This window comes from Patagioenas fasciata, chromosome Z (genome assembly GCF_037038585.1).
Source record: "Patagioenas fasciata isolate bPatFas1 chromosome Z, bPatFas1.hap1, whole genome shotgun sequence".
NCBI lineage: Eukaryota > Metazoa > Chordata > Aves > Columbiformes > Columbidae > Patagioenas > Patagioenas fasciata.
This window is the reverse complement of record NC_092560.1, coordinates 72949733-72963621: the sequence shown is the minus strand read 5'-3', so window position 1 is coordinate 72963621 and position 13889 is coordinate 72949733. Positions and strand designations below refer to the sequence as shown.

Sequence of the window (13889 nt, the reverse complement as noted above, 5' to 3'; positions counted from 1 at the left end):
GCTTACCCTTTTACCTGCTGCATACAAGGTCAACAGCTTCCATCTGAGAAAGTGTTACAGTGAGTTACCATCGCCATAGGTCTTATGCTTGGAGAAGTATAATGGGTGGTGCGGGGCTCTCTGCTCACACTGGGTCCACTTGCAGTGATTTTTAATATGTTTTCTAGCCCAGTCTACAAATCATTCATTCTTCATTGGTTTCCATTTCAGTATTACAGCTGAATTTACTATATATGGTGTGTTTTACAATTGCTGGATGCTTCTTGAATACTGGCATCCCATACCCGCGATCCTCTTTGCTACATTTTTAATCTACGGTCATGGATTGTTTATCCTATTGCAATTGTAGCAAGCCAAGCTGAAATGGAAACATATTGTTCAACAATTACTGTTAGAGATAAGCTAGAACAAAGCTTTAGGCTAGCACAGACAAGTCTAGACAAAGGAAGCCTGACAAGCCGAAGTCTTGAGGTCTTGCAGATTTAGTACAACCCTTGTGACATGTTCCTAACAGTGGCAATAGCATATTTCTTGGAATATAGGTGTGGAGTACTTCATGTGAATTTTTACAAGTCTGTGGCTAGGGTTTCCTTATCTGTCTAACTTACAGGTCCTGAGAATATTATTTTTAAGATTTCTCCTCTGTTTTAATTTACTTTGTTCCCTGGTTCATGGGATTTTCCTGCAGTTGTGCACTATGTGTGTGTGGCAGGATGCAAACCCCCCCTCTCTCCCCCTCCCTCCTTCAGTATGGAAGGAGTAGGCACATCTCCCTCTCTCTCTGCTGTTTGAGGCTGACAGCTTCTTTTGTTTGGCCCCAGAGCCCCCTGGCCAGGGCCATTGGGAGAAGGGAGTGCCGAGGCGCCAGGGAGCCGCTGGGTGCCTGCGGGCAGTGTGGGGGATGTTTAGAAGCTTCAGGGGCACCCCACAGCCAGGGTGGGGGTGCAGAGAAGCTTCTGGAATGCTTACAGTCAGGTCTGATCAGCCAATAGAAAACGGGACTCTCGTCGAGACTCCGCCCATTGTTGCGGGTCTTTTGGACAGCAGGATCGAGATGCTGCTGCCGAGAGCCCCCGCCGGGAGGGAGACTCCGCTTCGCTTGAAGCCACCTGTGTGAGTAAAATTTCTCCTCGCAGGATTGTGAGTGTATTTATACTTTCCGTGCTCGTTTTCACGCGTACTTTCTGTGCACATTTGCACGTGTAACTTTCCATGCTCAATACGAGCACATGCATAAATTATTTCCTCGCACAATCGCGAGTATATTTTCCTCCCGTGCTCCCACATAAGCACGTGTAATATTCCGTGCACACTTGAACGTGTATTAACCCTCGCAGGATTGAAAGTGTATTATAAATTTACACTCGCAGAATCGCGTATCTCTTTAAAATAATCCCACACCGTGTACAGGCAAGTGTGTACTCCTCCCGGACTCAGAGATGGCTCCGGCATTGTTTTGGTGAAGCCACGTGCATGCACTCTGTGGACCACCTGTTGTATTAGTTGCTGCCCCTTAATAATTTTCCTCAACTGATATCCGAACCTGTATTTAAGTCACTTTTTGAGTGCTAAAACCCTGTTTCTCACCTGTTTAATAAAAGTTGTTTTGGACCCTGTTGTCCCTTAAATTAACCTCGGGGTGCCTCCGTGACAGTGTGCTTTTATTGCTTTATTTCCATGTGGAAAAATTTTTGGGCTGAGTGTTGAGGATCTTTTTTATTGATAATGAATGTCTGCCATAAACATTTACTTTAATTTTTGAATGTGGCAAGTAGGATTTCTTTATGTGGAAAATTCTCTGGTAAATTTTACAAGGCTTTTTCTAGATTGTATAAGTTGTGTGTATAGATAAACGTATATGTATACAGCAGGGCAATTATTCACTATTACAGTGGAAACCTTACTTTGAATTTTTGCTCTCTGGTTATAGATGCGTTAATTACCCCTTCATAGTGTCGGTGTTGATCTTTGGTTTTAGCAGTTCCGTTTGATAAAGGGAGACTGGTGAAATGTAACGATGACTTACTGTCTTATCAGGTCTTCCACCTATACCTATCTTTAGATCAATTGAGAAGGCTTTTGTGAAATAAGGTTATGGCTTCTTTGGGATTTGATCTGTAATTAAAAAGCGCTGAATTAATATTCTGCTTACAGGAGTAGATTTCTTTGTGGAGAGACGGGAGATTGTATGAGACAAAGTGAGACAGGTGATTCAGCCCTCTCCATTGTCATGTGTTCTGTTGGTCGTTGTCAGGGTATATGGCAGTTCTCCTTCCTCCTGTTGCTCATGAGGCACCACCTCCAGAGGCTGCAGCGCTGCACTGGCTGAGGTCAGGCCTTCCCTCCATGTCAGACAAAGGATTCCATTCTCTAGTTTCTGTGAAGCTCACTATCAGTCTTAGGACTGGAGGATTATACTGAAATCTTACAGGAGCTTGAGGATATTTTTTGGACATGAAAGACTTTCCTGGCTTTCATGCACAGAGGTTTTCTACCATATTGCAATACCATAGCATTGTCATGAGCATTAGCTATTTTACGTATAAATGAAATTAAATATTTTTTTTCATCTAGTTTTTTCATCTAATATTTATATCCCAGAAAATAAACTTTGTTAATTAAGTACTGTAGAAGATGAACTTTCATTACAGTGAAAAATACATACATGCCCGCCTGCTAAGCTATGTGGGTAATATATACCAAAACAGAGAAGACTAATTCTGAAGTTATTACTTGATGAGTAAGAAAATAGCTATTTTGTTACCTGTTTGTTTGAATTAGAATTACAGAAAAATTAAGAAAAAATTAAAAAAATCAGTTGTTTTCTTGTTTGAATTAAGATGCTCTTCTTCTGTAGCCACTGTGAAGGAATGCTGGTATTTCAAGTTACCGTATAAATGGTGTACATCTTCAAGTAAAAAAAAAAAGGAGATTTGTGTGCATTTTAGCCAAGATTTGAGTTTTCCAAGTGAGTGCATACAGAGAGTGATAGGAACTCAATAGTTAATTACTTTTTTTGCAAGACACAGAAGTTACTGGAATATAATTTCAACCTAAAACCTGATTTGAGAATTTTTATTTAGAGACACTCTAAATTTCTCAGTTTCCAGAAAAGGAAATAAATATGTTTGGATTTTTTACTAAAACACAGAGTGGTGGAAAAATCTTTCAGCAAGGCACACATTTCTAAGAAATTCATAAAACCAGTGTAATTCTGTAGATGATGTTTTCTGGGCAAATATAATTATGGGAAAGGTAAGTCAGTCCCATCAGCTATTTGCTCCCAAAAAATATGGGGCCGTGATCAGTCTATGTAAATCACTAAGACATGATGGCATAGCAGGAACACTGGTTTATAGTAGTCAATAGAGCAGATTGTTGAGATTTACATAGAAGCAAATCATAGATGCAGGTGGGAATAAATGATATCCCATGTGTGCATGTGTGCACTGAAAACTAAGGGGGGACAACAGCATGTTTTACTCTTTCTGTACCACTGCTTTTATTTGTCTTCTTTCTTCAAACTGTCGGTGTCTTTGAAGGGACAAAAGTGTCTTTCAAAGTGAAGCTTGGTAACATTATGTCAGTGTCTGTAATGTATTGCAAGGCATTACACTTAATTTGTGTGGTAATGCTGACGCTTACTGAACTTAGATATTTTCTGTTTTCATGTGCCAAAAATACTTTATTAACAACTTTATAGCACAACTCCATGTGTTACATTCCTAGCATTATATTTTGCAGATCATTGCAAATGTATGTAAACAGTAAGGCATAATAGACAATGCCTTGAACTATTGCACTCTGCATTCCTAGCCCAACTCATGCTGGTCCCATAAATTCCCAGTTGGAAACTTAATCTGGGTTTGCCTAATCTAAATTGAATTCATGCAGTGTCTTACTGTGTGTGACTTGCTCTCAGGGCAAACGTCATCTAGTTTGCACAGCCTTCTGGAAACTAGGGTTCTGCAGCCTAACTACTTAGACTTCAAACTTATTAGTAACTGTGCTGAGCTTTGTAATGCCACATTCTAGTAAATATTGCATTGCCAGTGTTTTGATAGGAGGAACTGTTAGATTCTGTTGCCTCACTTGTATCTCAAGTCACGGTATATCACCAAGGTGTTCTCATAAAGAGCCAGAAGACCTCAAGTTACACTGAGGTTAGTCCCTAGAACATCTTTATCTTCAGCTGTTAAAGAAAAGAAGAGCTAGGACTTCTTTTACAGCCTTTGCAATGGTAAAGAACTGACTATATGATATATGTCAGACTATTTGAGAAAGTATGGCATGTTTGTGCTACAAATCCTATGCAGAGATCACTTCCATATTTCAGGTTATCCCTTCTGTGTGTCTGAAAGATATAATGTCATATTTTCCTCTTTGCTACAGCTTTATGTAGAGGGGTCATGTTATTGTATGCAGTGACCTTAAAACCTTTGAGTCACTGCTGTCCAAAACATCAACTCATCCTGCTGCTTTTTTAATTTCCAGATGAATATGTTCATATTAAGGCTAAGTTAAAAGACTCTTTGCTAAGGCGCAGTTATTATTGCGTGTAGTAATAACAGTGGATTTATCTCACTTTTAATTATCCTGTTGATCTCTACTGCTGAAGGTTTGCTTAATAATCTTCAATAATCAGGTGTTCTATCAGAACTTGCTGGTTATTAGAACAAAGGGAAGAGTGTGTTTATCTTGGAATGTGACCCATTGGTGTACCCCAATGATCACTCTTGACCCATTGGTATGAAGTACTGTTACAAGTAAATGTAGGTGTTCTGACACAATCAGTCCTTGCTTAGAGACTATACATGATATACAGATCTAAACAAGGTAAAAGCAAACAAACATTTCCTATTTTCTCCTTATTCCACACCTAGCCTGTGACTTAATTTTCTTGTGAAATTTTGAGTGTTCTCTAGGGTTTGCATAGCTTCAAAATCTGCCTCTTGAATTCCACTTCGAGTGAGATTTGTTCTCCTCACATCTTTTGGACAGTCTTTTTCCTCTAGCCATGTTCATTTTTACTGTCAACAATGGCTTTGTCCTTTTGTTCCTTTCCTTACCGATACCTGATACTGATACCAAGTTTCTCTTTTGGGAAAAATTACCGTGTTCAGTCCCTTGGCAGTCTTTTGCATGAACTGTTTCCCCTGAGCTTCCATCACTACATTTTCCTAAATTGTCCTGTGACATTCTGTAAATAGTGTGATTCTGAGAGCAACACCGGCTCTGCTAGTGGTTATCTTGCTTATCACAAGATAAACAATATCGCAGTGGTATCACAACATGTCACAGTGGTATCTTGGCTTGATAAAACAAATCAGTTGGGACCTGTATGGTACGCAAACACATGTGCAGGTTACTATTAATAATACAATGCAAAGATCAACTGATTTTAGCACTCCCAAAGAAATGTTAATAGATCAACTGTCTGCTTGAACATTAATATCTAAAAGAACTATTTTGCTTTGTTTTCAGTAGACCACAAGGCATTTATTTTATATTAAATTCAAGTTTCTTGCAGCTAATCTTGAGGCTTTTGAAATATTCAAAATAAAAAGGAAAATGTTTAAGTAGCTTAAGGAGGGATGAGAGCAAATAATGTAGTATGAGCCATATAAAACATTTACGATTTTAAAAGTAAAGTTTTAGAGTTTCTAAAGTCTCTGAAGAGGACAGGGTAACCAGTTCTGTCCATAATTAATATGACAGAAGTTCTGACTTCGGTTGTTGATAAGGTGCCATAGGTTCTTCACTTATACAAAAGTAATTATTTTCTGAGGCTAAGTCATTCTTACTCTTCTTACTATTTTCTGACTCTGTTGTTTACCAATTAATTAATCTTGTGTAAGTTTTCATAATTAAAAAATGACAACAACAAGCAGTAAATTGCCACAACCTTTTCTATACATTGATAAGAAACTAATCCCTGCCTTGATAAAAGGAAAAAAGCCTGACTTCAGGTTCCTGGATAGGTGTATTAATCACCAGCTCACTGCACAAAAACGTGGATGCTGCTTCCTCCTCTTGTGTTTTTGGACAAAAATGTTTTTGCTGAACTTACTTAGTTGCATGGTGTGTTGCATGATTTTGTATTTTGGTTGATTACAGTAAATGAATTGGAGACTTACGTGAAGATTGGGCACCTCTCTGTTTTCTCTGAATCATTATACTTTTACAATATATTTACTTGGACAAAGTACATCCTAGCATATGAAACTCCAAGTTAACGGAGAACTTTGAATTTCAAAATGATGTTGCCTGTTGATTACAAGCAATATTACATATTTTTTGCTTAAATAAGAAGATTAATTGTTGAGTAAACTGAGTAGGTTTTATCTTTTCACCTTTCTGTTTGCTTGCCAAGGTGCAAAGCTTAGCATTCACAAAACACAGTAAAATTTCCAAACAGACTTTTCCAAAATGAGGAATCCGGCCTCTGAATCAATGAATTCTGTTTACTTAATGATTTTGAAGATCAAATTTAGTACATGGGCACAAATACGTATTCAAAAACTGTAAATAAACTATGAAGAGTAATGATTCAAGATAAGTGACTAAGAATGTGAAACATATGATACAAAGTTTCAGTAACTGAATAGTTTGTTAGAGTGAACTGTCTGGTTACTGAGGCATGAATGGTTCAAAGATGAAAGTAATGTTTAAAATGTTACTGTTGCATACCTTCTTTCATCTTTGTGACCTTTTTACAAGTCATAGTTCTGTTTTGGTGTTATTCCTTAAATATTTTTTTTTTAATTGTAACATCAATTTGTGCCAAATATTGAATTCATTCTGTAAAAATAACTGCACTTTGCAAAATATCCATGAATTCAGAATTTCGAGCTTTAACCAAAAGGTTTAATGGTTTAAGAACAGTGGATAGCATTGGTTCTTGAACTTAGGACTCTCTTGGCTGACATTTGTATGAGTTGTTTGGAATTTTGCAACATGCTCAATATGTAAAATATACAACATCAGACAAATTCAAAATTTTACTGTCAGATTAAAAAAAAAAAAGTGAAAGCAGATAGAGCTGTATAAATTGCTTTGCAATAGATTAGCAATTGGATGAGCTCTTCTACCTGTCTGCACAATTCTTTGTCATATTTGCCTTCTCTCCTTTTCAGGTAAGACTAATTATTTTTTCTGTAAGGTTTGGCGCATACGTGGTTTGCCGCCGTCACTGAATTAGTTATTTAGTGCTTTGACTTGATTAACTGTTATTTTCTGTGGAGGCAGGGATTGTTTCCCAGTCTCATTTGATTATAGCTATTGTACACACACTTTTAGAATTGTAGCATTTCCCTCAGCTAAATGAACAATACCAATAATTTTTTTCCTTTTTGTTTTCTTTTCTTGAAGCCGATCAACAACTTATCCTTACACAGAAACCCAGATGTACAGCCAAAACACTGGGGGAAATTATTTTGATACTCAAGGAAGTTCTGCACAGGTGACAACAGTGGTCTCATCTCATAGCATGGTGGGCACTGGAGGGATTCAGATGGGTGTCACAGGCGGACAACTCATTAGCAGCTCAGGAGGGACCTATCTGATTGGCAATTCTATGGAAAATTCTGGTCATTCAGTGACTCATACAACGCGGGCCTCCCCAGCGACAGTAAGTATTTCAGACTGATGCAAAATCTTTGAGACTAGTTTCTTAGTCACTTAGATGTTCCTGCAGACTGACACTTTTTTTCTGACAGAATGTATATCAATATTATGCTGTCAGGCTAAGTACTTTTTATAAAATAAGTAATAAATATATATAGATATGTAAGATACAGAAATAAGAATATTGTAAAAACAAACTTGAAGGCAAACTTTCCCTTGACAGATTGCAAATATTTACATTTCATAGGTTAAATTTTTGCATTCAGGTAATATCAGTGAATGTTTTGGGAATGCTCACATAGTAGTTTGTCTGAGCTGTATATTTGTCAGGTTGGGAAGTAAACCAGCCTCTTTTAACATTTTGTATTTTTTCTGAAAACATAAGAAAAACTCAGTGTTGTCAAGTGTAACTATGTTAGATGTAAATGTTAAATAATGTCAGTTACAGAAAGGTATCTGTTTCTCAATATTAGTGTAGCTTTGTTCACTTATTTAAAAATATTTGAAGTTGTTCAGCATATTGAGATACTACCTTTTAAGATGTTGTTCTTACTCATCTCTAATATATCTCCAAAGTCTGCTCCAGATTAAAAAGCTGATTGTGGAACTGTCTTATGGGAAGATACATTCTGTTACAACTGTGATAGATAATATTGTGGACACGGAACTTTCCCTTAAGAGCTTATTCAATAAGGGTTTATACCTTATCTAGCTTTGCTGCATAGCCCTCATTAATACTTTTACCTAATTCTTCTGTGTATTCTGGTCTGAATGCAGAGATTTGGAAGTAATGGGGAAAAGAAATGTGAAACATAGAGTAGGAAGAGTCGAAAAATATCGTGAAGGAGATAATGTATCATTAAGAATACACATTCATCGGTACTCAAAAGGGCAATGAAATTAGGGGGCTTCATTTTTAGGAACTAATATAATGAGTAAAAAATCTAATATTATTCTATTTGAAATCGTGATGAACATTTATGATAACATTGGATAATTTAGGTGATCTGATAGAATCTCGTTATTTTTGGTATATATATATGTTTGGTACATATATATATATGTTTGGTTGGTATAGGTAAACACAAATATTTTTGTACAATGGAAAAAATAGTTAATCTAAAAACGGTAGTTTTATTTTTTGAGGATAAAAATTGTAAAGAATCGTAATTAATGGATAGTATAAATATCAGTAACATGTACAAGCTTTCAGCCAGCAACAGAGAATTTTATGTTTTAGTTGCAAAATGAAAAAAAGGTGTATATTAACATTTGCCTGTATTTTATTTGACTTTAATAGAATAACAGAGTTTCTGAAAAGATCAGCATTCCTCTTTTGATTCTTTCAATTAAATAAGTTAACCGTTTTGTTTTCTCCTTTAAAGTACTCTTTCATTTTACTTATCTGGAAGATATTTCTTGGAAATTTTCACCTGATTTTATGATTGCCAAGTACAGGCAAAACAAAGAGTTTATGATAGGCATAAATAAGGAATAGGTCTTCTAGACAGAATGGAATTTGAAAAGTGATGTTTCTTTAAATACTTAAATGGTGATGATATTCATGTGTTTTCTTAGTTGTTTTAAATTGTTCTGCCATTGAACCCAAGTATTGCCTGTTTTAGAGATCATGCTGGCTTTCTCCTTAATCAAATGTGAACAAATGCTTTTTTATGTTTTGCATATTGTGCTGTAAGTTTTGTTTTATTCACTGAAAATAGAATTCAGTTGGTAGATATGCTTAATTGAATGTGAAATCAAGTGAGGCTTAAATACATCCAGTAAATACAAACGAAAAGTAGCAGCCTTACATTGAAGTTGCATATCCTAGAATTATTTGAATGATATCAAAACTACATGCTATATTTTGCAAATTAATGTTTTTTTTAATTATTTCCCCAAATTGGAAGTAAAATTTGCCAAAATTTAAGGGTCATACGTTCAGCAACCTCTTTCTCTTGCTTCATGTGTCATAAAATAGCCTGTTTTAGTTGCTGCAAGTGACTGCTATACTCTGCTATATCAACTTGCCTTTAGAAAGAAGTTTAAAAAAAGATACTTCCAATTAGATTGCAGTTATTAAATCAAATTTTTAACACTACAATAGTTTCCTCTGTATTTTTAAGGTGCTGTTTATTATGTGTAGTGTAGTTCTTTAAGTATGAGACTTCAGAATATACTAGCACTACATTCCCTACTGAGGAAGTGGGACACAACATGATTTTTGATTTTGTAATTTTAGACTCTTGGTATGCATGGTACAGCTGAAATATTCAAGAGTCTATTGAAACACAAAAGGTTCAGCTTATACTGTAATTTTTAAAGCACTAGCTCTGTGTTAGTTTTACTGAGGGCATAATTAAACTATGCAAAATAGAGCAATGTAGTATTTTATTAGATTGCTCGTTACATAGGTAGAGCTTGTTTCACTTGTGATCCTCATTTAATCTTTACCATCATTACTTTTTTCATTCTTGTGTAGAGAATTTATTTGAGATATCAAAATAATATGTGTCCAGGCTAGTTTGCTAGTATAATTACTCAGAAAATATTTCTGAATTTTGAATTGGTTTGGAGAAGTTTCATATGGAGACAAAGGATATAGAAAAGAATAAGAACTTATACTAACACATGTGGTTGTCACAAGCTCTCTTTGCTTTTGCCATAGAGGTACAAGTTCTGTTTATTCTTTTCAACTGATAATGTCATTTGTTTTGTTGTTATTCATCCTCACTGATGAAATCACTACCTTCTGTAACAAATCAATTAATTGTATTACTGATGTTGTCTACTTCTGATAGATCTAGCTTAAGTTAAAAGAAACAAAAAAACCAACCAGTTTCAGGTTAAAAGTAAAAAGTATAAATTAAGTCTATTATATTAACTATATTTTAGATAAACAAAACTTTAAAATCTATTTTACTTTTCACCAGATATGTTATTTGGTTTATAAAAAAATCATTAAAAGAGGCTTAAATGCTTGTTACTTTTAAGTCTGTCTTCACTTTATTATCTTTATGGTTTAATGCAATTCTGAATTCTGCTTTGGGTTTAATGAAGAGCTAATATTTCATTTGTAACATTTCATTCATTTTAATTTCTGTTGAACATTGATTCAGGAACGGTATCCTGCAGCCATAGCAGGCAATAGCAGTCTTTTAATAGCCAAAATATTAAGAATTGTGCATTGTGAAAACTAGTCCAGTGTATCTATAGTAGTGGTTTATGTTAGTATGCATGAAGAACATTTGTTAGCATGGTCTGTACTATTTTCATTTCCATCAATTTCATTGCTTCCTCCCATTATATTCTTTGCTGACCTATTAAACTACTCTCCTACCTGCTAAAAAGGATTTTTTTTTCTCTGAAACAGAAGGGGATTAGGATTATAAGACCTTGTATATAAGATACTAGGTACATAAACAGCTTTCTAAAGTAACCATTTTCGTGTGAATATATGTGGATTAGTCAAGAATAAATTGTGATTGCATTGAAAAGGAAGTGATTTAACCTAAATAGATGTGTATTTGAAATGAATTTGCATGTTGAAACCTGTATGAAAGAGTTGTCTGGTTGGTTTATTGGCAGCTATCATTAAAAAAGGGGAAGCTATAATTAAGAGACTAACTAGAAAATTGGATTGCCCTGTTAATACTGAACTCTAAATCGCCTTCCATGTTTTTTTCCATACGTAACTGTCTGAGGACTTACCTTGTGATAAAACAGGATTATCTAATCATCATATTTCATAACATCACAAGGTTAAAAAAAACATATGGTTTCTTGTCATAAGTCTGTTTTTCTGCTTGTCAGACAGTGAGAGGCTCTCATCTATTAGTCTTGGTTTTTAACAAGTTTTATGACTGATCTGCAATTATAGTTGTCCTTCATCAGTCATTTACAATGATAAGACCTATGCTGTTGCATAATTTTGTCCTGTTTCAGTGCAAATCTAACTGTCCATGAAAATAAAAGTAAAATTAATATGGATATAATGTATCACTACAAATTATTATTTCTGGTAGTAAGCACAGTGTGCAAAATTTGCTATTAACTCTAAAGGAAAGATGGTACCTATGCAAAATATGTCATAATTGATGGAGGAAGAACAAGAAGAAGAAAGAAGGCCCAGTGTAAATATCATATCCTGTTAATATGGTTTCAGTGGAAGTATAATTATTTAAAGAACAAAAAATAACAGATATTTCAATAATCCATTAAAGGTGGAGGGGTTAGCATGTGGAAAACAGTTTGAGATGAGATTTTATTCATTAATATCTTTCTTGGTAGAGGAACTTTTTCCTCTTCCATTCCCCAACTTTTCTCGTGAGTTTTATTTAGCTGGATCCATCTTAGTGTAACACAAACAGTATCCAATCCAACCAAAGATGTACAGATTTTTATGTTACAAGGGATTATTAGATTATTTGATCTGAACTCTTATACTAGCAAGACATTTACTTCAATTGAGCACGGTGACATCTTTAGTGAAAAAAGCCATCCATTTCTGGATACAAGTAAGGAGATATGGGATTTTTTAGCTCTTGTTTTTTTGGTTTTTTTTTTTCTGCTTTTAAATGAGCCATGAGAGTGGTTAATCACTACTGCTGCTAAAGAAAAACCAAAACCAAAAAACCTGCATTTCTGTGATATGAACTGGAGAGGTGGGAAGTTTATAAATCTCTGCCTCCAAGACTTTTCCTCCTGCTTCGGTTTACCATCCAGACCTGTGGAGCATCATAGCTTCTCCCTTTCTCTTCCAGTCCAACAGAGGGGTTTCAGTCTAGCCATGTGTGGCCAGAACGATTTATGTGTTTCTTCACTGCTTTGAGTGCCTTGCTGCTCCACTGTGATGTCTTAAGTGGAGACTGTGCCCTTTTCACAAGACAAAGATTGTGGAGAAAAGGGAGAATGACCCTAGAAAGGTCAGGCACACCTACCCTGTCTGCATTCTGGCTTCACCTGCCTATGTTTCTCTTCTGATACAGTCTGATTTCACCTTTCAATCATGGGCCTGTGGTGTGTTTTCTGCATAAAAAGCTCTGTAGCATCTCATAGGTTGTTTCCAGTTTTGGCAATTGAATATTTTTTTCTGGTATTTGTGTATCAAAAATGAAGATGTAGTGTTGTTGGAAACCCAGTTTATTCCATTGTAGCATTCCCATTACTAATTAAAAAATAATATAAGAAACACATTTTTTTTCAAATCATAAGATACTAAAATAGGCATAGCTGAATTTGTGAGAAGGATTTCTATTAATTCCTTTTATTTAAAAATGTGTAGGCTGGATGCAAGGTGACTTGCCACTGATGTTCTTGTAACAGTTTGATTATCAATGGCTTAGAGGCATCACATTTCTAAAGGATTGGAGTTTTTTGTTTCTGATTAAATACACTTTTGTTCTTAAATGGCTACTCTGCATCTCTCTAAGGCTGTCTTGCCATGAATTTCAAATTTGGTTTTAATAATAATCTGAACTAAACTTTCCTTTTAACTTGTCAACTTCAATTTTCTGGTGTAACTCGAGTGCATTTCCATGTGTTCTTCAGTGGTAGGTGAAACGTTTATGTTCTAGAAGTCCATACAATCAGCTTAACAAGAGTCCTTTAAGTGTTTGTACCAAATATGGGGAGAATAACTATGGAGAAAGGAAGTTTAGAATCCGTTTGAATATGTGTATAATAGAGATGAGGTATACAAATAATCCAGGAGAGAGAGGGTGATTTGACCATATGTTTGAAAATGTTCAGCAAGGAAGATAAACACAAGCAGCAATATTTCATTTGAAAATTTGGGAAGGAGAAAATAATCTCACCTAAACTACAAACACTTTTTATTTTGCCAGCCTATGGCTGTTAGGTGCGCTATTTCCCCCAACATTGACTTAGTATATACTTTTGTAATAACTAGAAAACATTGTATTCATTGGTCAGTATGTGTGCTTTTTGTGCATGCAGACTGCTGGAGGTGTGCATTTGTAGCAGAGATGTTGACCAACATCTATTATGTATATTAAACTTGGATGTTGTAACTAGAAAATAATCAATTTTAGGAGGAAAAAAAGCTTTTTTTCTAAGTTTTTAATGTTTATCAGCATTCTTTTAAGTCAGCGTACCACTCCTATTTTACATCTTCTTGTATTCTTTTCTATGTATTTACGTTTCTTTCATTCTGGAAGGCTTAAAAATGTATCCTGCCTTTTTTATAGTACTGTTTCATTCTCTTGAGCAAAATTTCATAGAACCTTTTTAAAAGTGTTGCT

At 35.3% G+C, this 13889-nt stretch overlaps 1 protein-coding gene across 4 annotated transcripts in view; it reads left to right on the top strand.

Annotated features, from left to right (window-relative positions):
- The window catches only part of RFX3 (regulatory factor X3), a 118077-nt gene that overhangs the window by 68207 nt on the left and 35981 nt on the right, over positions 1–13889 (top strand). For all 4 annotated transcript variants that reach the window (XM_065860857.2, XM_071802659.1, XM_071802658.1 and 1 more), the window contains exon 4: positions 7372–7630. In XM_065860857.2, the coding sequence (XP_065716929.1) occupies positions 7372–7630 (259 nt within the window). The remainder of the gene's footprint in view (positions 1–7371; positions 7631–13889) is intronic.